Below are 25,875 nucleotides of genomic sequence, written 5' to 3' on the forward strand. Positions count from 1 at the left end.
TCACCCCCCAGCCAGCACAGCCACGCTCCTTCTGCACTGCCTGAACACGTGGGGACGAGGATGGAGAGCAAAAAGCTTTGCCAGAAGATCCACCTCCAGCCAGCACTGTCTTGAGAAACAAAACTTAAACCTGGACTGAGAAAGACCAGCTGTCCAGCAGATCAACCCTCCGATTTAAGGCCAGCGAAGTCTTTCCAGTGGGGTCTTTCCAGGCGGCTGCATCACGGGTAAGCGGTGCCCCCGCTCCGGCGTGCCACCCCGCCGCGCCCCCCGCTTACCGCCCCGCTCGCGCTGCTGCTGACTGAGCAGGAGATCCCTCCTCATACGTGGAGGTTTTGTGGTCTCAACCAAAGGCTGTGACCTCCAGTCTCCCCTGTCGTTCCAAGGGACATGCCAGCATCCCAGCAGGGACCCTCCTCCTCTCGGCCCTTGGTTTGTACCCGCAGGCGCGGCCGAGGCTGCTGAGCTCCGGCTGGTGCTGGCTGGCAGCCGAGCTGTAACACGATGTTCTCATTGCTACTCGGAGCACAGCGTGAGCAAACCTCGAGCGCACACAAGACTCGAGCATCAGGAGAACGGGCAAAGCAAAACGCTGAGGAGGGGAGGAGGCGGCACGGGCATCACCGCACCGGGAGGAATCGACTGCCTGGCTGCGGCTCGCACCTGCTACAGAGGATCAGCGTAAGGATAAAGTTTCTTCTTTGTACCTGGACAACAAGCGCACACGCCAAGGTGACAGGCCCTGGTGTAATCACGCTGCCTATTTACAGCGAGCCTGCAGAGGTGGCGGGCACTGTGCGAACCTGACCGGTCAGGATCCCAGCAGGAAAGAGGGTGCGCACCTGAACCCGAATACTGCTGGCTGCACACAGTGATGGACAGCATAGATCAAGGGGAGTGTTAGCTAATCACTAATTAATGTTGAAACAAATCTTCTAAGCCAAAGGCAGTCGCTAATCCTTTTCTCACATTATCAGGTCAAAGGCTCCGAGCAAATGCCACTCCTGCCTGCGCCGCTGCAGGCCAGGCCTGGCAGATCTGCTCCCATCCTGTACACAGCCCATGTTTGCAGTCACAAACAAGAGAAGGACTTGCCTTACGAATCAAGACAAAAAATAACCAAAACTCCCTTATGTTTGCTTTGCTAACGCAGACAAGGCACAGACAGGTCCCTCTGCGGTACACACCCCAGGTGGGATATCTCACCACATTCCTCCTTGTCCTTCTGCCGTGAAGCTAAAACGTCACCTCACCTCCTTTCTCCTTCATCCTGCCCCATCCCACAGGCACACGCAGCCACCCACCCCCGTTACAGGCGTACAGTGTTTTGGCTACATGAAGCACAACAGAGTGCCACACCACCGAGCACCTGGAAGCGTGAGCTTCTTTTTCTTCCTCTTCTTCTTCTGCTGGTGCTGCTTTGAGGGCAGTGCCTGCGCCTGAGAGTCAGGAGCACAGCCTGACCTGCCGCCGGGGCAGGCAGCAGGCTCTGTCACTACAAACCCAGTACTTGTGTCCCAAGCCTTAGATGACACCTCGCCAGGGGGGAAAGGCAGCACAACTGCCCTTTGGGACGGTGAGGTTTTCCCTGCACTCGCTGGCAGAGCAGAGGAAGGTGTCCCGGGGCTCCCCAGGGAGGGAGCAGTGCCTCTGCCTTTCGGCACGCTGTCCGGGCCTGCTAAGGCTGTGTCTAAGCACAAGGCTGCTCGTCCCTCGCCGTGGTCCCGGGCGGTGGGACGTGCTCCGGGGGCCGCATCCCCCCCGCCAGCTGCCGCCACGTGCTCCTCCCGGCAGCAAGATCTATGGGCTAAGCCGCTGTCCTCAAGTTTCACACAGCTCTGGCAGGCCTCAAGCAACTGAGCGTGATCGCCCAGCCCTGCCCCAAGGTCGGCTGGAAGGACAGCCACCGCACAGGATGCCTCTGCCTGCTGGAGTGGGCCGGCAGCGCCAGCACCGGGTCTCAAACTGCTCTTATCCGAGACCGTCACTGTTCCTTCTTCGCCCTTGGCCTCAGATAGGTCTTGGATGTATTCGGTGCATTTCTGCAGGCTTCCAGTCACTGCCTCGCTGGGGATGATGTCTGGATATGCCCCAGCACACTGGGCAGCTTCTGGCACCTCCGGGCAGACGGCGCAGCTCGTGGGAGACTTCGGTAAGAGGGGTGACCTCTCATCGGGCGAGTTACCACTGTGTGTCTGGAAGATCAGATCGGTGACGTGCCTGCAGCAGTTTGCGAAAAGGCTGTTCCCCATGATCACAAGCAGCCTGGCTCATACAGCCCGGGATTAGAAAAGTTAGTTTTGTTTGCAAATCTCTTGTTCGCACACATATATTGAAGTCCCCACAAGGCAGACCCCGACGCGGCAGCCCTCGTCCTCCACAGCCAGACCTGCTCGCCTTCTCACACAGCTGGCTGCCTTCTCCAGAGGAAATTCCCGCTTGGCCCCCGGGTGGGGGGAGGCAGAGGACCGGCAGCTGACCCCACAGTGTCCTGCCCACCCTGAGCTCACGTCCCGCGGGCTCACCGCGATCGGACGCCGGGCTCGCGGCAGTTCCAGTGCCGCCCAGCGACCTTCACCCACGGCACACCTTCACCCCTCTCCCCGACCGCCACGCTCACACCGGCACGATATCCACGACGCCCAAAAGCAGCTCCCAGCAGCTGAAGCTCTCCTCTCCCCGCCGCGCCAGAACAAAACCAGACGCGTCTCTAACAGCTCCTCAGGCGCACTCGCAGAGGGATGCCGGCCCGATCGCCCCGGCCCAGAGGCGGTTATAAATAGCCCGATTTCGAGTGCGGCACCAGTGCAGCATGGGACGAGTGTTAGAGCGCTTCAGTGCTGCCAAACCTGTAAGCAAGCAAGATGCATTGAATTACAAGGCGAGGGCAGTTACCATGGCACGGCTGGGCCCAGGCACAGCCACCCATACTAAGCAGGCGAGCACAAAACAGCCAGGCAGCGAACCAGCGAGCAGTTTCCAGACAAATTTTCTGTCCTCTCACCCTGCTCCGCCATATCGAACACAAACCAACCACAAAACCACACACACAACCCCACAGCACCGCTAATTTAAAAAATCCCGGCAGCTGAAGCAGGGATTACGGAGCTGGAGGTTTCTGCAGGCACCAGGGATGCTGGGGAGGCCACAGGCCGCAGCGTGCCCCCAGCGAGGCCGCGCCGCAGCCACCAGCTCCTCGCCGTCATCTTTCTTTCAAACACGCGGTGTGACGTGCAAGAGCTGCAAATGCAAATTAAATTTTAGCTGAATAATAAATTAAACAAAATAAATAGTTTAATGAATGTAAATAAATTGCCTAAATGAATAGGCATTAGCTCCAGAGATGGCCCGAGTGGAAACGCTTCTGCAGGACATCCCGCTGGGGGAGGTGGGAGACAGCATGGACGTGCCTCCCTCCACTCCCCAGCGGAAACCACAGCTTCCCAGAAACTTCCAGCACTTTGGGTGCAACAAGCACTTCTTTTAATATGGGCCCACAGTGAAACGTTAGTGCTGCTCTACTGCCGTCATTAAACTCAAATTGGTTATAACCCATCCGTGGGTAGAGGTATAAGCACTGCATTTATTTTTCAGCGGCTTTACCACGCCGGTGACTGACTCGCACGGAGAGCACGGCGGGGCTCCATTGTGTGGCTCTGAACAAGGGCCCCAGGCTCGCCGGTCTGGACATCTCTCCCGCGGCACTAACAACCCATGGATGGCAAGTGGGGAAATTATTCATTCCTAGCTGTTGCACATCTGCAGTAAAATTTGGCTGGATAGACCTAAACAACTCAAGCCACATTCCAGCCTGCTCCCAAGTTTGTGGCTTTTCTGTATTCGTATTGATACTGGGACGTTTGCATTGCAGCCGTGCCCCAGGGCACTCACGGGGCCCACCGCTGCTGGCTCAGGCACTTACAAGCACTGAAATGCCTCGTGCTTTGCATTTCGCAACCCGAGTTACCCACGCTGTGCTCTCCACATCTGGGAACTACATTTGAACACATTTGTAAATTTTCTATCTGGCCAAAACTTTGGAAACTTAAGTCCTGAAGCTAGCTGGCTGGGTGACCCTGCTACAACAACGTGCAATTCAAACATCGCAGAAATCGGTACAAAGACTAGGACCCAAGGCAAAGTACAAAGATCAGCACCGACAAAAACATCAACTGCGTTGAGCGTGTTTCTCAAATTTCAAGAGAAGAGCCGAATGAAGGAATCTGATTTCGGACAGATACTGAGAATCAGTCGATAATTCTCCAAGTACATTTATTTTGCTCTGGCACATACCTTAGTTTCAGAAAGCTACTGAGACAGCGAGAGCCCAAGATAGTGAACTACCCTGTTAAACTCTGCATGCAGCAGGACCAGTAGAACACCAGGCTTGCAGACAGAGGCAGACCAACTTTGCCGGTCTCAAGAGCCCTATATAAATCTTAACGTGGCTGAGAGCCCCAGGACCCACAGAGGTGACAGCAGGAAGCTCTGGGTAGGGTTTGCAGGGGAGTCTACGACGTTGTCCTCAGCAGCTCCCGCTGCCTTCCTGCATCCCGCGGCACAGACGTGCCGATTAGCCTGCAGCCTCCCAGCCAGCCAGCCCTGCGCCAGCCGCCCGCAGCTGCCCGGGGCCTGCCCGGGGCCGCACACAGCCCCAGGGAAACAGGCTGGGTGGCTGCTCCCTGCGGCGCCACAGAGCGTGCTGCAGGCGGGAGCCTGGGAAACCCCTCTGACATGGAGCACCCCAGGCGACCTCGCCCAGTGCCATCACCTCAGCTGGCACCAGAGCCCACCATAACCCCAGCCGAACTTGCACGCTGAGCTTCCAGGCTGGCGGAGGCTTCACAGGCTTCAGCCCCCCTGACAGCAAAGACAGAGCCTTACCCCCAGTGCCTGCTCGCAGGGCACGCTGCATGACACGGCTTGCTAACAGGCAATACCCACGTTACCATTTCCAGTCTCATCCAAGCACAACGGCAGCAGGCTAGCTAGTGGAGAGCCTGGGAAGGAGGGCTGGTGTCAGGCCAATCCGACCCGCAGGAGCTCTAGGCAAGCACGGCAAGAGTCACGATCCTGCAGTTTTATGTTGTTGGACAGTAACTACATAAAACTCCTCTGAGCCTGCAGCTTCGTCAAAGGGTTGCAGTAGAGCTTTCCTCTTTAAAGAGAAAGAGAAGGGCAAACTAAGGAAATGCTTTTTAAAAAACGTGCCATTACTCTCATGTCACTTAGCTGTAGGGAGCCTTACTGCAGTGGCCTGCTTCAGGGGATTTGTCCCTCAGGACCGGTCAAGCGGCTGGTGAGCTCCACAGCAGTTACTTCTTCAGCTTGAGAAAAGAGCTTCCTGCTGTGAGTGTAGATCTGTTCTCCCACCCAAAGAGCGAAGGTCTGTCACCTGTGTAAGCACATCCGCGCTGAACTGTCCAGAAAACAGCAGATAACCACTCGTCCCAGACCCACTAACGTTAGAAAGGTGGAAAGCGACACAAATCTCAACTGCCAAAGGGGCACACGTGAGCTCCGCTACACCAACCACATGCTTGCAGGAGGTGAGAACCAAACGCTAACCCTCAGACAGCCCTGCTCCTCCTGGCGAAAAGCTGACCTTCTTCCAGAGGTAACCACGCTTTGGTTTTCATCTCTCATGCTCTGTCCAAGCGCTGCCCCGCGCACTGGTTTCACTTCTCAAATGCAAATAAAAAAAATGCATGAACTTCAGACCTTTAGAGCTGCTAGAAATGACAACTTTCTAGCACAACCAACAGAGCACGATGCAAGAAAGCAAAGCGAGCGCTGGAAAGCCGTGCCAGGAGAGGGGTGTGCTGCCAGGCCATTTACAGACGGTGAAGACGAACACAGGACTCTGCAGCACAACGCTGTTTGTACTGTGCACGAGGCAGGTCTGCCGCTGCGGGTGGAGGTACCCGGGTGCGCGCTCCTGACCTACTGCCTCTTTTCAGCTCGGAAACCCAGGAGCAGGGCTGGAGCTCGACTCTCTGATCCCACCAACAGAACCGCTCCAGACATGACCCCCCCGGCTTCCCATCGCCCGTCTCACGACGCAGATGCTGTGTTATCACACTCCTTTCCTCTTCTCAACCTTGTAGTGGTCATCAGATTTGTCTTGCACAACATTCCTCCCGATTCTCCCCCCGAAACCTGTTACGACTGCATATTAAAAAACCCCAACTGCCAGCAATTCAGCCCTTTCCAAAACACCAGCAAACCTCCAAGGTCGGGCGACAGACAGCGACAGCAGATCCCAAGATTAAGAATCAGCCTTCTGACCTTGTTACTAATGCACAGCTACGCTTGCCTCCACAGCAGTTTTCCATTAACACCTGCATTCTCTGCTTTTTTAACAAAAGACGTGGCTGAAGATATGAGTGGAAGAACAGGGACAGAGGGACCTAGCTAGGAAAAGCAAATCTTTGGGCAAGGCAAGGTTGAAAAGCATTTTATGGTACCTAGAAGCACTGCTAAACTTGCATACGAGACAAACTTGTTCTAAGGCAGTGACAACTGTAGAACAAAAATAATCCAAGAAACACCGCACACAATGGCTCTCTCTTGATCACATGCTAGCTAATAGGAAGGGTAACTTAACCCATAACTGCCCCCATCGGGAATCATTGCAGGAACCCCAACTGTTCACCTTTTTGTGTGTTTCTACACTCAGAAGGACAGAGTGGCCCCAACAGTTTTGTCTAGCTCAGAGGTAGAGAGCAGCACTTCAGAGGCAGAAAAAACAACCCCCAAGCCTCGACGCCTGGCACAGCAGAGGGGTGTACCTCCTCGGCGAGAAGCCCTCTCGGAGCCTGCCCCACGGGCCAGCAGTACCAACAGCTGCCTTCAGACAAAGCAGGGTGCCCCAGACGGGTGCTGCACAGGCAGCAGCGGGTACCCCAGAGCAGAGGCCGATCTTCCCTGGCAGAAAGAGAGGCCTGGGAACCAGAGCTCGTAACGCTGCGATGCCAAGGCGGACAGGCTGCCCCCACCTCCATCGTACCCAGGGGCACAGCCTCAGGCCCAGGCTCCCAGGCAGGACAAGAGCCTTCCTCCCCCTCCTCCCCAGACCCACGAGCTGCCTGAGCAATCATGCAGTGCTGAAACACAAGGGAGGATTTTTCCACCTCCCTGCCTCCTTCGGCAATCAGCTTGCACCCTGCAAGGCAGGGATTACACAGCGTAACTTTTTAACCCAGTTGCTGGCACTGCAGGCGTGACGCCTGCCTTAAAAACTGGTGTGCAGGGGGGAGGGGGAGGCTTTCAGCCCTGCGCTCCCCACTCCTGAACTGCATCGAACCTGCTCCAGCACCAAACGCCAATGAACTTTGCTTTAGGTGACAAACTTCAAAAATTCACCTCGCCACCATAAAGTCAGGGGAGGGAGGAAGTGGTGGGTCACTCGCTCAGCGGATACAAGTGCCTCAGGACGAAGGCCAGCCACAAACCACGCTGCTTTTACCCTTTTTTTTCTTGTACGTTAAAGATCAGAGATAAAAGGCCAAGCTCAAGATGAGCGCTCATGTCCGGAACTGCTTGAAGGCACAACGCACCAAACTCAGCAAAACCCAGAGCAGGGGGCAGCCTCGCAGGGCCTGTGCCCCGAGCCCTGGAGCAGGCGCTGGGGACGGTCAGGACGTGGGGCTGAGCCACTCAGGCTGCGATTTAAAGCACGAGCAGCCAGCAAATCACTAGTTAAAACGTGTAATTTTCAGCTGAGGTCTGGAACAAGCCACCTGCCCTTCCCAGGAAAACCCAGCTTCTTGCTTTTGAGTATTTCCTAACGCGTCTATGGCTCCTGTACCCCAGACTTCCAGGACGGCCCACCCCTCTCCCACCTACCACAGCAGAGGCCAGTCTCCGTAACACGGGCAGCGCCAGCACCCCGCGTACGGCTGCGCCCGGTGCCCGGAGCGAGCTTCGTGGCCTGGCGACCACCCCCCGCACCGGGAGCCGCCCCGCAGCCCGCCCCGCGCCTGGCCTTACCGGCACCGGGGGACCCCCTGGGCGGGCCCGACCCCGCGGCTCCCCCGCCCCACCCGCACCCCCGAGGGGGCCGCGCCGCTGCCTGCGGGGCCCGGGCCCGGGCGGCGGCGGGGACGGCCGGGGGGGTGCGCGGGGCCCCGCAGCGGCCGCTCCCCCCCCGCGGCCGCGCGGTGGTGCGGCCCGGTGAAGGTGACCTTCACCGGGGCCCGGGGCTCCCTGCTCCGCCGGGACGGGCTAGGGGCGGCCGATCTCCCGCCGCCTCCCCGGGCCCCGTCCCCCGGCTCAGCCTCGCCGGGACACGGACGAGCAGCGAGAATCACGCGTCCCGGCCCTGCTGCCAGCGCCGCGGCCTCCGGCCCTGGCAGCCCGCACCTCCCCGAGGACGCAGCGGCCCCGGCGCGGGCTGCGCGGCGCCTCCCCGAGCCGCAGAGCGGGCGTCGGGCCCCGGCACGGCTTCCCCGCAAGAAACGGGGGCCCCCGGGCCGGGGGGAGGCCGGGAGCCCGCCCCCACGGCGGCGCAGGCGGATCGGGCCCGGGCCGCTCCGGGGGGCTCTCCCCCGGCGGGATCAGCAGCCAGAGTCGGCAGGAGCGCCCCGGGTCCCCGCCGCGGCCCCGGCCCGCGCTCCCCCGGCACCCCGCGGCCTCCCCGGCGGGCCCCGGCGCCGGGAAGGGGGCGGCGGGCCTACACCGCCGGGACGGGCACCGCCGGGACGGGCACCCCGGCGCCCGCAGGCCCCCCAGGCCCGGCCCGCGCTCCCGCCGCAGGCCCCGACCGCGGCACCCCCTTACCAGGACGCTGCTGCGTCTCCGCCGGCCTCCTGCCGCGGGGGCCCGGCTCCTGCTGCTCGGCGCCCTGCGCGGCGGCCGGCACGGCGGCCGGCGGCATCTCGTCCGCTTTAATGACCATGGGGCCGCGCCGAGCCCCGCGCCCGCCCGCCGCGAAGGACAGCGCCGCTCCGGCCCCACGTGGTGCCGCGGCCCCGCGCGCCGCTACGGCACACGGCGAGGGCCCAACCTCCGCGCCCGGCGGCAGCGCCTTAAAGGGGCAGGGCCCCGCGGCCGGCGGGCCCCGAGCGAGCCGCCCCTGCGGGCCTCCGCGGCCGGGCTGCGGCCTGGGCGCTGCCGGGGGGTGCGGGCCCGGCCCGGCCCGGCTCGGCTCGGCTCGGCTCGGCTCGGCTCGGCGCCAGGCGGGGGCACGGCCCAGGGAGGCCCGCAGGCCCCGGCGGGCCCGGTGAAGGTCACCGTCTGCGTGCGACCTTCCCGGAGGCCGCAAGGTCGCCGCCCGGGCGGGCCGCGCCGCGGGGGTGGCAGCGCCCCGGGGGTGGCAGCGCTCGGGCCTGCCCCGGGGAGCCGGGAGGGCCCGGCGGGCCGAGGCGGTGCCGTGGGGCCGGTGCGCCCTGTCCTGCGCGGCCACGTCTGCCCCTGCTCCCGCCGGAGCCCCGGGGCTGGCCCAGCCCGGTGGGACCGGGGTGCTCCCCAGGGCAGCAGGGAACCGGTGACACGGACAGACACTTCCCGAACCAGCCACCCTCCCCGGGCGGGGTCCCAGGGACAGGACGGGCTGCAGGTGGAGGGGAGCAGCGGGCCAACGCAGCCGTCGCGGCACGGGGCCTGTGGGGGTGCGTGGGGGCTGCCCGCACCCCCCAGAGCAGGGGCACAGCCACGCACCCCTGGCTCTGGGACAGACGGACAGGGCACGACCCACCACCGGCACTGCTGGGGACGTGGGCTCCCGCCGGCCCCCCGGCTCCCCCGGGCAGGAGTCAGGCCTGGGGCTGGAGACACGACGTTCACCGTTTGCGGCTGGAGGTGCTGGGGCAGGGCAGCACAACCCTCTCCAGAGTTAAATCTCTTTATTAAGAAAAAGGCATATTACAATGACCCCTAAAGTACAGCTCCATACTCTGGGTATTAACACGTTTTGAAAAGCACTTGGTTAAAAAGCAAAGTTGACATTAACATCGTCCTGGCAAATAATGGTGTCATGTAGTAAAATGAACATTCAAATAAAGCAGAGCAGTGTCAAACCTTTGGCATCTGTCCCACCGCAATGGCTCTCCCCAGCACGAGGCACAGGCTTTTATTGTTCTCAGCTGAGCTTCACAAGATCAGCCAAGGAGAATATTTTTGCTCCAACAAATCTGCAGTGGTTCTGGGACCGGGAGAGCTGTACTCAGGGGTGCTTCCCTCCAATCCCCTCTGCTGGAGCCTCCCCGGGGTCCCGAGCAGAGCTCTGGCCGGGCAGAGGGGATGTCCCCGCCTAGGGAGAAGGGTTATAGCCTTGCCAAGGACTGGGATGACAGCGACCTTCTGCCTGACCTTGAAACACCCGAGCAAATACAGAGGGTGCTTGGCCCTGCAGGGCCGAGGTGCTGGGGCTCAGCACCTTACCCACGTCTCCTGGAGGAGGAAGGGTCTGTTTTTTCACACACACCAAGATTTGAGGGATTCCCATGGCCTAGTAGTCTCATTCCTGCTATAATTGCCATGACAGCAAAGGGGACATTTTTTGGAAGCCACAAGATCAGTGAGATCTATCGGGAAGAGGCAGGAGGCATCACCACAGCCCATGGAGGACCAGGGGCCACTTGGGCTTGTGTTGGGTGCTCTTCTGACACCCACACCTGCAGCTTCGCGACCCTGTTCCTGCCTGAGGGCGTGAGGGGAGAGAGGGGGATTTGACATGGTGACAGTACGGAGTGTCACGCTTCGTGTCCCCCTGCCCACAGGCGCCGGCCCTTCGCGTGGCTGCAGCAGGGACTGGGAGCGCTGGCAGAGAGGAGACAGGCAGAAACCCGGCCTTGGGGAGCGAAGGGCAGCTTTTAACTCGCCAGCAGATGCGGCACTTTTCTCTTCGTGCTTTTACGGAGCGTGTTCTCTGTCGGGATCCTCCCGGCTGCTGTGCTCGTCGATCCCAGGCTTCTCTCGCTCACCCAGCCCCGGCACACCGGCATTGCTGATCTTATCCACGGCGTGAGGCAACCGATGGGTGTCAGGGAGTTTTCTCTCCCCTCCTTCGCGTTCCCCGTGAGACTCGGCAGCCAGGCGCTGACAGGGCAAGCGGGTGACAAGAACAGACGTGCACCGAGGCGGCTGCGGCGTCGCTACAGCGAGCCTGGCTCGGCTGGGAAGCGAGGGCTGGCGTTCCCGGAAAGCGCAGGGGTTTGGGGAGCGGCTGCGCTGCTCAGACCCTCGCAACGGCACCCTCGCAGCGGGGACGGGAAGGACGCAGCCAGGAGCGCTTAGATTAGCCCCAGCAAACACATTCAGAAAATATGGCTTTTTAATTAACAGGGTCACGAGGGAGAACTTCCCGACCGGTCTGCCCGGGGTTAAAATAAGTCCAGGGAGCGGGCGCATTTCCTCCCCACCCGCTGCTCACCCTGAGCCTACCCACAAAGTTGCGCAATTTGAGACATCACTTTCTCAGAGAGCATTAGGAAAAATAATAATAATAAGGAAAAGAGAGATTAGCAAATCTAATCAGAGCTGCAGAAAGAGAGGGGGGCTGCAGAGGAGAGGTGCCCGGCTGTCAGTCTGTACGCAGAAAGCTCTCAGCACGTTGGGGTTTGTACACAGAAGGCATTGTTTAACAACCGAGCGTTATTGCTATGCATCCGTTTCCAGCCTAATCATTAAGCTTTACGAGTCGACATTAAACGTCCCTTGTCCCACACCAAGCACGTAGGTGTCGGCGGTTACACTGGAAGAGCCCCGCGCCCAGGGAGAGGAGGGCAGGCGCTGCCCAGGCTGGCCGTGGCCAACAGCAGCCTGCTCGTTAGAACACAGGAACTCTGTCTTCTTGTTAGGTTTTTTTTTTTGTCATCATTTTGATCTCTTCGATCATTTTATACAAATACAAAGATTAAAATAATTTATCTCAACATCATTTCTATTACAATCATACAGTGTTTTCCCTTCAAAACAAGTGCATGTATATATATATATATATGTGTATATATAGTATCTCTAGAGCTTCCCTCCCCCCCAAGAAAAGCAGCAGTGACTGAAGCAGGTACAGCACGTGGGAGCTGACCCTTCCTGCTCCGAGGCCCAGGGAAAAGCGCAGGGCTCGCCCCGACAACTCCTTACACTGGCGTGAAGGGGGGCACGGGGGTGCTCCCTCTCCATCCCTCTGGGAACCCCCCTTGTTGCCATAGGCAGCCCTGCCTGCACGCCCGAGGGCTGCGGGGCTCAGGGCCTGCCCAGCTGCCCGCGGGCACCGCAGAGCACCGGGAGGAGGGAGAGGCAACCGGGGGGCTGGAAATGAGACCAACTCCTTGGGCAAGCTGCTAATTAGCGGTGAGGAGGAAAGGGTCCTGCAGCTCAGACAGGGTTGCTTCATTTACATACTAGGCACTAAAAACGATGATTGCTAGGAAGGTATTTACACAGAAGAAGGACCATACCTCTCCCTCCCCTTTTCAATGCTCAGGTCAGTCATAAACACCATGATCTTATCAAGGATTTTATAACCAAAATGCAACATACTCTGTCTATCAGGATTGTCTAGGAAGGAGAGAGGAAAGCAGCTGTGCACGCCGCAGCTAGAGGAACAGCCAAACAGCGCAGGGACGCGTATCACCCTCTTTCATGTTAAAAGAGAATAGAGACAAATCCTCAGCAGAACCTCTCCGAACCTGAGAGAAACAGCGACTGCCAAAGGCCGAACGGCACCTCACCTGCGGGACCCCACGGGGACCCGGGCGGCCGCGATGCCGCGCTCCCCGGGGCGGCTGGCGCAGCGCAGCACGACCTGGGGAACTCGTGCGTGGGGATGCACTGTGCAGGGCAGAGCAGCGCCTGCCCCTTGCTGCCCTGCTCTGCCTCCGCAGGGGTGGGCAACAGCAGGGCCCCCCGCTCACCCCGGAGCTGGGGCATGGGCAGAGCCTGCCCTAAATCACTATGCAATGGGAAGCGGGTGGGAAGCATCCCGCAGCCTCACCAAGGCAGTTCCTCTGGACGTGTCAGGGGTGGCAAAAATTTCCCCCTGTGCTTTGCCTTCGCCCCCAGGAGCTGCACAGCTCTGCAGGGCTTCAGCCAAGGTGGCCACTGCCTGGGCCCCTGCTAGGGGGGACCTGCCCAGGCGTGGCTTTGCTGGGCTTCTTCCCAACCCAGGCGTGCGTGAGAGACCACGGTAGCAGCTGGGCAGTGGGGGGTCCCAGCCCTCGAGGGTGCCCTGGGGGAAGCAGGAGGGGTCTTGCCCTCCAAAGCCTGACTATCCACATCACAGCCAAAGAAAAGGTACAAAAGCTGCTAATTTCTGTCCTGCTAGTGCAGCTCGTATGCTCAGGGGATTGTTCTTACCAAAGGGCTGGCCTAGGGACTGTTGCCGAGAATCTCGTAAAAGCATTTTAATATAGTATATAAATATCGAACTATAAAAATAGACACCTCTGACTGCATGGGCACGCTGCGGGGGAGCTCGGGCAGGCTGAGCCTGACTGCTCTACAAGGGCGACGCTTCTGAAGAGGTTTCAAACTGAATTGGAAGGAAATGGGGTCGGATGGCAGCCTGCGGCTCCCTCCTGCCCGTGCCCTCTGGGGGGGCTGCGGGGGTCCCACGGGAGGTGGCCGGGCAGGGCGATGGCTGCATGCTGTATGGCCGCTGTGCTGGGAGGGACTGGGAGGCGGTGGGGGAGGACTGGGGGGCCCTGCAGCGGCTCGGCCCTGGGGGATGCAGCAAGGGACGTGGGTGAAGTGGCTTTTCCAGCCTCTGCTCCTGGTGGAAGCGGAGCCCGGGGCTGGTTTGGCCCCAGCACGGTTTGTGTGTGTCGTGGGGCACGCGGCTCCCTGCCAGCAGCGCCTTCCCTGTGCGGCTGCTCAGTCTGCGGGAAACCCGGCCCTGGCTGCGGGTGTGACCGAGAACCAAAATGCTGGTGCCGAGACGAGACGTGCCGGGTGCGGGGGCACGAGTCGCAGCCCTGCTCCAGCGGCATGAGGCTGCGGTGGGCGAGGAGCCACGCAGGGTGTCCGGCAGGGCCGGGGTGTCCAAGTCCTGCGTGTAAATGTAATGTGGGAGAAATCCGTGTTAGGGACAGCCAGACCGCCACGCAGGGCAGCGAGGGGCCTGGCTGGCACGGCTGCACCGTCCCGTGGAGGGGGCATCCCTCCCGTGCTGGAGAACCATCCTGGTGACGTCTGGGCCCTCCAGCCCAGCCCCGGTGCCAGTCCTGCCCAGGGCTGGGGGCCCGGCCGAGCCGATCCCGCTGTGCTGAGCCGTGTGCCACACAGCCCCTCGCTGCTGCACACCCACCTCCCGGCACTGTGGGCCGCGGAAAACACACCCGGCAGCAGCAGCAGGAAGATCTTCTCATTGCAGAAATGCTGATTTTCTTCCTTTCTCTCTTTCTCTCTTCCCTTGGGTGCTCTGGACAGGCGCTCAGCTGTTCCCCTCCGCAGCCCCCGCTGCCAGCCCCGGCGCAGACCCCCGGGCGAGGGGGACCCTCCCTGGCTGCCTGGGGCAGGAGGTGCGGGCAGGGCATCGGCTTGGCGCTGCCCCTTCCCCTCCGAGGGGACGGGGAAAAGCAGCCTCGGCCGACACCAACCCGGGTGCCGCCGGGCTCAGGCCTTCTGGCCGGTCAGGCCATGCTGCCCCCTCGCCGCCTATTCCCGGGCACGGGAGGCACCGCGTGGGCTGGACCCCGGCCTCTGGCCGGGCTCGCCCTTGCCCGACCTGACCCTGGCCACCGGCTCCTGCGCAGGCTGCCGGGGGGCCCTCTGCCCCCGGGGGGCCACGGCGGCACCGGCCGTGCCGTGGGCTGGGGTGGGGGGCTCTGGCGGCGGGCGCTGCGGGGCCAGTGGCCGCGCCGTGTAGAGGAAGAGGGCTGGGTCGGGCATGGCGTCGTGCTCCTCCTGTGCGGGGTCCCTGGGGCGGGCACCGTCCCCAGGTGGGCGCCGGGGCTGCGCCCTGTGGCCGCGGCGCCGGGACCTACCCTCGGCTGGGGCAGCGGCAGGGGGCTGCTCGGGGGGCGGCCGCCCGCCCGCCCGGGGTGCCGGCAGGCGCTGGGCCGTGGCGTGCAGCTGCAGGGACAGGTAGGCAGCCGCCTCCGTCTGCTTCTGCAGCTCGGTGTCGAGGACGGTGACGCGGTGGCTCCGCCGCTTCAGCTCCTCCAGGAACCGGCGCTCCTTGCTGCGCAGGCTGGCCCGCAGCGCGGCCACCAGCGTCTCCTTGTGCCGCAGCTCCTTGCGCAGCTCCAGGTTGTCCTTCTCCTTCTCCCGCAGCTGGGCCTCCATCGCCCGGCACTTCTCCTCCAGCTCGCGGTCCAGGACGTCTGCGGGGACAAGGCACAGGGAGGGGTCAGGGCAGGCAGCGGGGCCTCGGCCCACCGGCGGGTCCCCACGCGCTCCCAACGTGGCTGTGAGAGCACGTGGACGTGGCTGCTGGCTGCTCCACGGCGCTGGCACATCCCGTCGGTGCCATCGAGGCTCCTCGGGCACTTTTGGGACCTGGGGCTCCAAAACTCCCCGTGAGCCGCCCGAGCGCGGGCTCCCTGCCAGCGCGGGAGCCTTTTCTGCAGCCTGATGAGAGGATGGAGATGCTGATCCAGGGTTGGGGAGGAGCGGGGCTGTGCTCGGTGGGGAAGGAACCCTGACCCGGGGCGGGAGGAGTGGGCTCAGTGGGGCCCGTCCTGGCTGCTGCGTGCTCCCCACAACGTCACCTCTGGTTACCAACCCCGACCTGCTTGGCTCTGCGCTGGCAGCAGCCGACGCCAGCGACGGGGCGTGGATGGGACTTGTTAAAACAGAGGCGCTGCCCCAAGCGCCAGGCTCCCCACGGCTCCCACCGCCCTCCCTGCCCTTCCCACGCCCCGGCGGGTCACGGACGCCCTCCCTGCCCCGGCCCTTCTGAGTCACAGCACAGGTACCCAAAGGAGGGTGGCTTCACGCGGGGCCCTGCACGCTGCTCCTGCACACCCTGCACCGCTCCGGCCAGCCCGCGTGGGCTCCCTTCGCCTGCCTGCAGGAGGACAACACCTGCCTGATGCCCAACCCGCCATCCACCCATCCATCCATCCATTCATCCATCCATCCATCCCACTCGTCACCCATCCTTCCTCCATCCCATCTGCCGTGGTGGTGTCAAGAGACTGCGTTGAGGGAACACCTGCAGAGCAATTTGGGTTTCTCTAATCCTTCTGCCCAGTGATCTTGGAGGGCTGGAGGAGGTGAGGGGTGGCGGGGAAGCACTGCAGCCACAGCAGCTCATTTCCTGGTGACTCTCTCCTCTCTCTCCTTGGGGCACCCTTCGATCCACTGTGGAAATGCACTGAAGGTGTCCCTGCACAACGGCACCCAGGTCCTGCCCCACAGCCATGTGCAGGTCCACAGGGACCCACTTCTGTGCACCAGGGAAGGTGTCCCCGTGCCCCAGAGGGGCAGGGCTGGCCCGAGCACCCCCTCCCTGCACGTGCTGCTGCAGGCTGGCACGGCTGCGAGCCCTGCGCGCTGGGGGGCTGCTGGGGGCTGCAGTCCTCCGTGGGTGCTGGCCCTGCACTGGGACAGCGAAACTGTCTTGGAGGTGATGCACGGGGAAGGATGCTCCCCCCTCCGAGGGCTGGCACCGCCTGCGCTCACCCCTGCCTGCCCAGGCCTGCTCCCATCGTCTGCAGCAAGCTCTGCTTTTTACACTACGCTTTGCAACCGCTTTATAGCTCAGCTCCTACGAGTCTTCTGAAGGAGAAAAACGCTTTATAATGAGATCTTAAGGGAGGCAGCTGCACGCAGTAATTATTGCCTGAGTGGCGTTTGAAGAACAATCATTTGATGGCATCTTAAATTAGGTGGTTGCCCCATAAACGTCGCAAATGTGATCCTGCTCTTCGTAAGCTGTTGAAAAGCTGAAGGATGGGCAGAGACCTGGGGGTGGGACTCGCTGCGAATTATGGTCTGTGATGCATGGGTGGCACCCGGCAGACTGGATGCCAGGCCCCCCGCGAGCCCTGAGCCCACCTGGTGGGTGGTGGGAGCCCCAGGGCACCGCAGCCCTGCCGGGAAGGGGCCGGCAGCCGCCCGGGAGGGGCGGAGGAGTCGGGCACATCCTTCGGGCAGCCCCTGCACCCCCACGTGCTCATGCACAAACCTCTGCTCTTACCTTGCTGTCGGGATTCCAGCTCCTTTATTTCCAGGTCACGGGTGAGCTCTGGAAGAGAAATCAAACAGGACTGAGAAGGAGCATCCCACGCGTCCCGCGCACTCCCCGGCGCGGCTGCCGGGGCTCCGGCCATCACCGCGCTGCGGCACTGCCTCTGCCCAGCCCACGGCGTGAGCGCGGCTGTCTCGGAGCAGCAGCCACAGGCTGAGCCAAAAATAGACGATTCCAGCAATTTATACGTTATTAAGCAGCTTTGGGATCTGCTGTCTGCCACGGCGCTCGCCCCTGCGACGTGGCCAGGGCAGGGGCTGCAGGTCCTGCCCCACGATGGGGGAAGAGCCTCCATTTCTCCGGCAATGCCTTTTCTTTTTCTGAGAGAGCTGCTGAACCATTTTCGGTGCTTTAAATCAGGACAAAGAGCAGAGCAATGGACTGAAAATAGACCAAAGTGTAACCCAAAGTATTTCACAATTTCCTGCTTCCAGGCTGATCGCTGCCGCTGCACGTGGCGCCGGCGGGACGGCCTCACCCTGCGCGATGTGCCCGCAGAGGGAAGTGCCCTGCTCCGGGGGCAACGGGGACCTTCCGAGTCCCCTCAGCCTGCCACCGAGCGCGGCCCGGGCGCTGCGGGTGTCACCCTGGGCAGAGCAGGGCAACGCAGCGGCAGCGCTGGAGGGGAGATGCTGTTTGCAGGATGTGCTCGCTGCCTGCTCGCTGCCTGTACTCTGCCTGCTCTCTGCCTGCTCACCGAGGGCAGCGACGGAGGGGGCTCAGAGACTTTCTGGAGCCGACTTTCACCTGCACGCCTTTACAGACAATCTGTTTTGAATTCATCGTCACAGCCCACCAAACCGCAGCAGCTCCCAGAGGAGAAGGGCAGCAGCAGCATTCGGTTGTTTTGGGGCTTTTTTTTTCCCCTGAAAATGAGTTCAAACGGTTAATCTTTGCCCTACATTTTTCTTTTAATCTGCTTTCACATTGACTCTAATCCCCGTCACTGCCGCCCTTCTGAAACAAGCACTTGGCTCAGGCTGCTCTGCCCGTCTGCCTTGGAAAACAAATCTGTAGTGAGAAGGCAGGAGTAACCCAGAGCGTAATGCAGTTTCTGGAAAGCTTTCAGCCCTCCCGACTGCCCCGTTGGAAATCAATGGCAACTGCGTTATTTGTCTGAAGCTAAAATAACAGGTTTGGAGTGTCAGATACATTTCAAATGAAAACTAAAGCAGTCGCCCGTGTCCAAAGCAGACATGGCCCTGCTGAGCGAGCGCAGGGCTCGGGCATGATGCACCACCCGGGGTCCTGGCTTCTGCGCTGGAGCCACAGGGGCTGGTGGGAACCTGCCCTGGTACCGTCCCCGAGACCCCGAGGGGCAGACCCAGGGCAGAGCACCCCGCAGGGCTCCGGGACGGACCCAGCTGCTCTGGGCTTCTGCATCCCACCTCCCGCCTCAACCTGCCCGGTGCAGGATGCGGCCGAGGAGGGGTTTGTATTCCTGGCCATGGGCTGGGACACGCTGGTCCATATTCCCTGCCATGGACTAGGACACAGGGGTCTGTCCCACAGGAGCCGCCCAGCCCCAGCCCCAGCTGCCCGAGGGCCCGTGACCCTCTTGCAGGCGGCTGTGTGCCCTGGAGGGGCTCGACACTCGCAGGCAAGATAAAAATGGGTTTGTTTAAGACACGGCTGCTCTCAACACGCTGGGCTTCCCACTTTGCTGCCTGGCAGGACTGTCCCGGTGCCCCAACGTGCGGCGGGACTGTGGGCACAGCCCGGCCGGCAGCTTTGCCACCCGCCGCACCGCCTGCAGGGATTCCCCCAACCCCGCTCTGCTCCCGCACCAGCCTTCCCTCCGTCGCTCAATTAATTGCCACAAGGCTTGAGCTCGTCTTCCAGGAAAAGGAGAAACAGAGGAGTCAGAGGAACCTATTGCTATTTCTGCTGCGTTTATACATTGCAATTAAAACGGGAGTGGGAGGGAAGCCAACTCTCCTCTGCAACGCGAGGCTCGTTCCAACAGATGAATCACGGCGCGGGGCTCTGCCCACAGCAGCCGCCCGCTCCTCCTGCCCGGCTGCGGCGAAGGGCACAGGGCTGCTGGGCGTCGGGGGCTTGGGGCTCAGCACACAGAGGCTCCGTCCCGCTCTCAGCTCCGGCTGCCAGCCCAGCAGCAGCCCTTGGTGTCGGAGGCTCCAGGGACACTGGGTGCAGCCAGCGGGAACTGCCTCGGGTCCAGAGGCACCAAACCTGGGGATTTATGTACTTGAATAAGATAACGGCATTCAAACCATCAGCAAAGTCATCTCAAAACTGAGGGGCTTTGGCCCCGTCGCTCCTCATGGGAAGGCGCCGCAGAACCACACACCTCGCAGGCAGGATGCGACTCGTCTGGTCAGTGCTGCCGTTCAGCCGCACTGCGAAGGAGATGGCTAATAACCAACGGTGCAACGGGCTCCTTTCTGCCCCTGGGGACTCAGAACCCCCCAGCCTGGCTTACGCACGAGAACTCTGCTGTCTCGCCTGTCTGGAGAGGCTGTAGGTGGAGCCGTTAAAAGAAAACAATGAGAACAGCAAAAGCTCGGAAAGGATGGGGGAAAATAGAGCACTCTCTCAACGCAGAAATGTCTTTGTTTCCCAGGAACAGGGGAGGACGAGAGGCTGGAAGACACCTTCTGCGTGTCCTGCCGAACACCAGCACGAGCTCCTGTGTGGGACTGGCCCCAGGCCCCGGGGAGCCAGCAGGAGCTCTCTTGCCCACGGTGCTCCGCGGGCACGCAGCTCCCGCACGCCGCAGCCACCCCGCGCTCACCTGAGCAGTGCTTCTGCAGGCGGAGGATCTCCAGGTGCAGGTCGTGGAGCAGCTCCATCTGCTCCTTCTTCAGGAAAGTGATGTGCCGCTGCACGCTCTGGATCTGGTGCTCCAGGGACACGGTCTCCATCGCAACCAGATTCACAGTCCAGGCCTGTGGGGAGCAGAGAAGGCTCATCGTCAGACGTGCAGCGGCGCACTGGGCTGGCGAGATCCCCGGAGCCCTTGCGAGGGGCAGAGCCCGTCGGGAGGTGAGGGACTGCTCCCATCTGCCCTTTCCACGGGGACGTGGCTGTGGGCGCAGCAGCTCTGCTCAGAAGGTCCCTGGGGAACGGTCCCCAAGCCACCCCACCGCCCCAGCGCCACTCGGGCCATCTCCCATCCTGCCTGCGCCTGGGCTGGGAGGCTCAGGGGATGCACGAGCAGAAAATGCTGCTGCACAGACCCTGGCATCAGAACGGCTCGTTTCTATTTTGAATTTGGCCCTAGGAGATGTTTTATCCCTGAGCAGGATTGCATCTGGGACAGGACTGCTCCCCGCAGCCCCCAGGTGGGAGCTGCACCAGAGACGGTTTTGGCTCTCGCTTGCCAAGGCACAGATTACGAAGAAGCAACTGCAGGGAGAGATCTCACACGTGAAAGACCCAACATGCTCCATCTAACCCCATCAGCGTTACACGGCGAAGAGAGTCATGTTGTCTCCCAGAAGAAGAACCGTCTTCCCTGGCAATTTGCCTGGCAGACAAGAGCTGCTGTCAGTCCCGCGCCACGCGGCTCAGCCTTCGAAAAACATTTAGAGTCTTAGGATGGCTCTGCTATCCAGGGAAGGAAATGCTCCAAACGTTCACCCCGTGAATGCAATGCAGAAGCTTGAAAAAGGCTGGTGTGATACCTAAAAGCAACAAATGCAAAAGTCCTGCCTCTCATTTAAGGTGCTTATTGTGGGAGGTACGATTTATACCGGCTTAAAGCTTCCCTGTGGAACAACGTCGTGTAAGTGTAAACAGCCCTGGCTCTGCTCAGCCCTGCCTGGCTGAGCGCAAGGGGTGTGCGCTCCGGGCGAGAAACCACGGGCACTGCCAGGAACCCCAGGGATCCACAGTCCCTCAGAGCTTGGCATATTAAATGGAAACAGGGAAAAAAAATTGATCTAGCTCTAGACTTAACTTCCTAATCATTCCTGTTCTTCTGGGTGGCAAGGTGATGATCATTAAGTCTCGTAAGTCAGCCAGCCTTTCCTGACGGCGCCGTAACCGACGGACAAGAGAGCTGGCGTTCGTTCTTTGCACCGGGAGAGCTGGCAATGATGGGATCCATTAAGGGGGGTAATTTACTCGTGCCAGTGCAACACCTATGGAAGTTATCTGGCATCTGCCGCAGGCTAGGAACACAAATCACCCCACGGCACACACCCTCCTGCCAGCCTGGGCTGCAGGTGAGGTGAGAGCGCAGTGTGCTGGGCTCTGGAGCAGCCTCGTGAAGGGGGTTGTGGCACCACATCTCGGGAAACAGGAGAAAGTAGGTTGGACGAAGCCCGGGGGATGCGTGGTGCTATTTTCAAGCACTTTGTTCTGTCTAGTTGAAATGTCTTTAGTAGGAATGGCTGCAAATTTTCCATTTAACTTTCCCTCCTCCCTTTAAGTGGGAAGTTACCCTTTTTCACCAATTAAAATGTTTTCTTTTAAAAATAAATAGTTGATAAATATCAAGCTGTAAAGAAAGCCTTCACAGTGACCACGTACTCCGTGGCTTTGAGGAGTTATGTACAAGGTTATGTCAGCTGTGCCTGAACGCTGCCTCTGGTTTTGGAGACTGGACATCCAAGGGGCTTTGCTCCATCGCCGAGAGCTTTCCAGGAACAAGTTTCCCTTGCTGACCATCCAAGATTTTGAGCACAGGACTCCCAGGCCTCTCCGTGGAGCTACAGGGCAGCCCTCAGCAGGGCACTTGGGACCAGATCTTTAGCTTTAAAGATGCACTTTTAATACCTTAACCATCAACTGCAAATTTACTCAGGGAGACTGTGAAAGCTTAGCTGGTAAAGTGCCGGATTAGTTGGAGGAGGTTTCTGGGCTGCTGAGACAAGCAGCTCATGGGAGTCCACGTGAATGCAACCCACGAACATGAACACGGGGAGATACTCACCAGGAACAGGCGAGCACGCTCCAGAACGGGCCTCGGAGAGCTGCTCCCTGCAGAGAAACCTTCCCTGCCATGCTTGGCCACCCCCTGCCTGCTCTGCCCCGGCTCGGGCCCTTGGCAGAGGCTCTCCAAGCCCAGGCCAAGGGCTGGCGCCCGCCCACGGCACCCACGTGGGGTAGCTACAATGATTGATTTAGTTGCAAGTCTGCTAAGAGCTGATTTCCTTCGCACAGACAGATGGTTTGAGAATTTGCTTCCAGGGCAAAACTATTCTGAAGTCTGTTGTTTAATGCTAATCAGAATGCCAAAACTTTGACCCAAGGAAAAACCCCTCAGTTCCTGGTGATGCATTTGAAAGGCAGGTACAGTATTGCATGTACACGTACCCCAGCACAAACACCGTCACACCGAGATCCAGCCCTCGTCTGCGTGATCGTTTTTCCCCATAAATGACAAATTAACTAGGAGTCAGAGGGCACAAACAAGGTTTGCAGGAACAGGTCGATAATTTATCCTGCTGTGGTTGCCAGCAACCCCCTCTCCATCACATTAAAACATACGCAGGAATAAACACTGATACATACTAGAAATCTATACTGCTTGGTATTTACGATCTCAAAGAATACGAACAGAAACTTTGCAACAATGCCACAAAACAAGTATGTCTTTAAACATAAGGAAAAGGCAGCAGGGAGCTGAGAAACTTGCAGAAGGTCACCGAGGTAGTGGCAATGCCAGGAATAGAAACTAGAGGTGAAAGCCTGGCCTTGGGAAAGTCAGCGGGAAACCTTCCCTGATCTCAGAAGAGGCAGAATTATACTCGGAGCCCTGTTTGCTATTCATCATCTATCAGTATCTATTTAAGGATAAGATCAACACAAACGCTGACTATAAATTATTGCATTTTCTTGCGATTCTCTAAACACAACTGCCTGAACAACAGCCAAAGCTGAAGCTTGTCATTTGGCTGCAGATGCTGAAAGCAAGGCCGTGTTTTCTCCTGCTGGCTCCGGGGGAATTAACGATGGATTCAGCTCCGTCAGGAGCAGATTTTGGCCCACCAGCAACGCTTTGAATCCATCACCACCTCCAGTGGGCGATCCCCGCGGTGCCACCCTGCGCTCTGGGAATTTCGGAGCAACGCTTTCTGGTCCCCCGCCGAGTCCTACGGACTTTGCCGGCGCACGCAGGAGCCTGGCTGCGCGGAACCGCTTCCCGCAGCAGGACGAGAAACGACCCTCCGGGGGTCGTGCGCGGGGTGAAGCAACTTCTAGAACCGGCACGAGCGGGGCTGCGGGCAGCTCCTGGAGGGACCTGCAGCCCCCTGCCCGGGCCGGCCCCGCTCGCCCCGCAGCCCGCACCGCGCCCCCCGGCTCCCCGCGCCCGCAGCCCCGCGCTGGGCCCGCCGGGGCCGCTCAGCTGCCCGGGGCCGCCGCCGCCCCCCGCGCCGCGCCCCGCCGCCCGGGCCCTTACCTGCGGGGAGCGGCGGGGCCCCGCGGGGCGCCCGCTGGGCGTCATGGGGGGGGCGGCGGCGGGGCCGGGGCCGGGGCCGGGGCCGCGCCGGGCTCCCGCGCTGCCCGCGCTGCCTGCGGCGGCCCCGCCTCGCCCGGCCCGGCCCGGCCCCGCCGCCCGCCGCGCCGTAAACAGGCGGCAACGTGACCGGAACTGGGGAGCTCCGGGGGGGCGAGGCGGCGCCGGCAGCACCGGGGCGCGGCGGGGGCCCGAGGCACCGGCCCCAGCGCCGGGGACATCGCCCCGCAGCCGGGCCGGGGTCCGCTGCCCCCGCGGGGAGCCGCGCTGGGGCCGGGGCTCCGCTCCCCGGGGCCCCCCGCTCCGGCCCGGGCTCGGCGCCCGCCGCCCCGCCGCTGTCCGCGGTGCTGAAGCCGCCCGCGGCGAGTCCCGCGGCCGCCGCCGGCTCGGCCCGAGGGCGGGCAGCTGTCCAGCCCCGGCCGTGAAGCCGGGAACCGGGGGTCTGCTGGGGAACGGGGGGCTGCTGGGGAACAGGGGGTCTGCTGGGGAACGGGGGGGGTCTGCTGGGGAACGGGGGTCTGCTGGGGAACGGGGGTCTGCTGGGGAAGCAGCAGCAGCGTCCCCATCCCCGGCGGGGTTTTTACTGCTCCCGCGATTCGGGGGGGGAATGCAAGTGAAGTGTGGGGTAGTACCCGCTGCAGCGCGGAAATCAATGAGTACTGAGTCAAAAAAGAGCTTCCCGGAAGCTGTGGTCAGAGAGGTGATGAGAAAAGGCTGTTTACTCGTGTGGTTACGAATTCTTCATGCCCTTTTGTTTGTGGTATCCAGAGCAGCTGGGGCTCCGCTTTCAAAGATGACTAAATTCATTGCGCCTCTTCTGCAGCAGGGAAGCTCAGATGCAGCGGCCTGTTCCATGTCGCATGGCAGTGAAGGCGCAGAGAAATGGTAGCGTCCTCCCCGTCAGCTGACAGTCTGCTGATTCCCCTTCCCTTAATCCAAAATCTGCTACAGCGGGTGCAGTGTTCCTGGTCTGGTGCTCAGCCGGACTGTGCTGCCATGTGCACCAACAGCATGAGAATGTGCTGTAGGGCAGCCCACAGGGTATGGTTTGTGGTGTCATTTTGTCATCCCACATCCTTTCCTCCCCTTGGATGCTTCAGACCTCTGACTGAGTGCCTGGGCTGGGCACAGCGATGGCGGGTGTGCCGTGGGAAATAGCCCTGCCTTGTGCCTGCGTGAGGAGCATACTCCAGGTGTAATACAGTGGGCTTGTAACATCCCTGCGCTGTAACAGCTGAAGACTGGATCCTTACCTGATGCAAAGTGGTGTGGTACAGCCTGGCTTCATGCTGGCTGATAGCAGAGGAAGGCTGGGCTTGGGATTAGGGCTCTTCTGTGGAGTGAGTTTAATTCACACTAAAAGAGAAATCATTAAATCAGGAGAAAAGGTGACCAGTGAGGTCTGAAGGTCTGCACAAGCACACACAAGCTTCTGATTTGCAATGAATTATTCAGACACCTCTGCTTAAGGCCCCAGCCAGCGCAACCAAGAGCTTCAGTGCTTCCCAACCCTCATCCAGTCACGCTGACTCCTGTGTGGGCCTCCTCTGAGCTTGTTTTCTGTGAAAAAAAAAAAGAGTCCTTCCTGCAGTAACAGGTTTTAAGAGCTGAAGGATTTTTGCGTGAAGGAGGAGAGTGCAGGCTTTCTTATTCAGAGAAGTGTTAACTCCTCAGGAGCACCTCTCACCCCTTTGTAACCACCAGGTCAACACTTGCCAAGGTGTGGTTTGCCCCTCTTGGTGCTGTTTGCTATGTTTGGGGGGTGTCTCTTTTTAATGTCCCCCCGTGTCTTCCCCTAACTCATGTGCTAGCTTGAGTAGCAGTGAATTACAGATGGGGAGGCGGGGGGAGAGGGAGGGAGGATTTCTGAGTGCATCGTGTTTCACCAGGTTTGTACAATTTTCATTGATTTTCCACTGAATAAAAGACGAGCCTGCAAACGATCAATGTCAGGCATTTGGGGACAGAGAGCTGCCTCTGTAAGTGAGGTCATCGCTCCAGGACACAGCCGTGCTGCGAGGGAGGGCAGCGGAGCACAGCGCATCCTCTGCACCCAGCGTGGCTGGGGATACAGCCGGCTGCCTCCGCAGCGATTGCCTGGCAGCGCGGGTTCAGCCACAACGCACACACACTATCGGTATTTCCCATCACCTCTCTCGCTTGCGCTCCCTGTTCCACAGTGAACTGGTTTCACTGGCAGCTCTTTGCTTTGAGAGCTGCTCTCCGCATTTTTCACTGGGACACGACCTAGCAGTCCCTTGGCTAATGCCTCCAGCAACTGTGATGTCCTGCAGTCACACTGCGGCCCTTC

At 60.5% G+C, this 25,875-nt stretch overlaps 2 protein-coding genes across 5 annotated transcripts in view; both read right to left on the reverse strand.

Moving 5' to 3' along the window:
- The window catches only part of CLUH (clustered mitochondria homolog), a 34,608-nt gene extending 25,653 nt beyond the window's left edge, over nt 1-8,955 (reverse strand). Inside the window, exon 1 of one of the 4 annotated variants that reach the window (XM_068415411.1) lies at nt 8,782-8,955. In XM_068415411.1, the coding sequence (XP_068271512.1) occupies nt 8,782-8,899 (118 nt within the window). In that variant the 5' untranslated portion in view covers nt 8,900-8,955. Of the gene's footprint in view, nt 1-1,369; nt 2,776-7,992; nt 8,033-8,781 lie in introns of those variants that run through there. The other 3 variants (XM_068415412.1, XM_068415409.1, XM_068415410.1) reach the window with 3 other exon arrangements.
- A 910-nt stretch (nt 8,956-9,865) lies between these two features.
- On the reverse strand, nt 9,866-23,785 carry CCDC92B (coiled-coil domain containing 92B). The gene is given in 5 exon segments (XM_068415947.1): nt 9,866-15,266; nt 17,087-17,134; nt 19,893-20,046; nt 23,508-23,651; nt 23,654-23,785. Coding segments are annotated over 5 exon segments (1,146 nt in total). The 3' UTR covers nt 9,866-14,598.
- Between the last annotated feature and the right edge of the window lie 2,090 nt (nt 23,786-25,875).

This window comes from Nyctibius grandis, chromosome 18 (assembly GCF_013368605.1).
Source record: "Nyctibius grandis isolate bNycGra1 chromosome 18, bNycGra1.pri, whole genome shotgun sequence".
NCBI classification, from domain to species: Eukaryota; Metazoa; Chordata; class Aves; order Nyctibiiformes; family Nyctibiidae; genus Nyctibius; species Nyctibius grandis.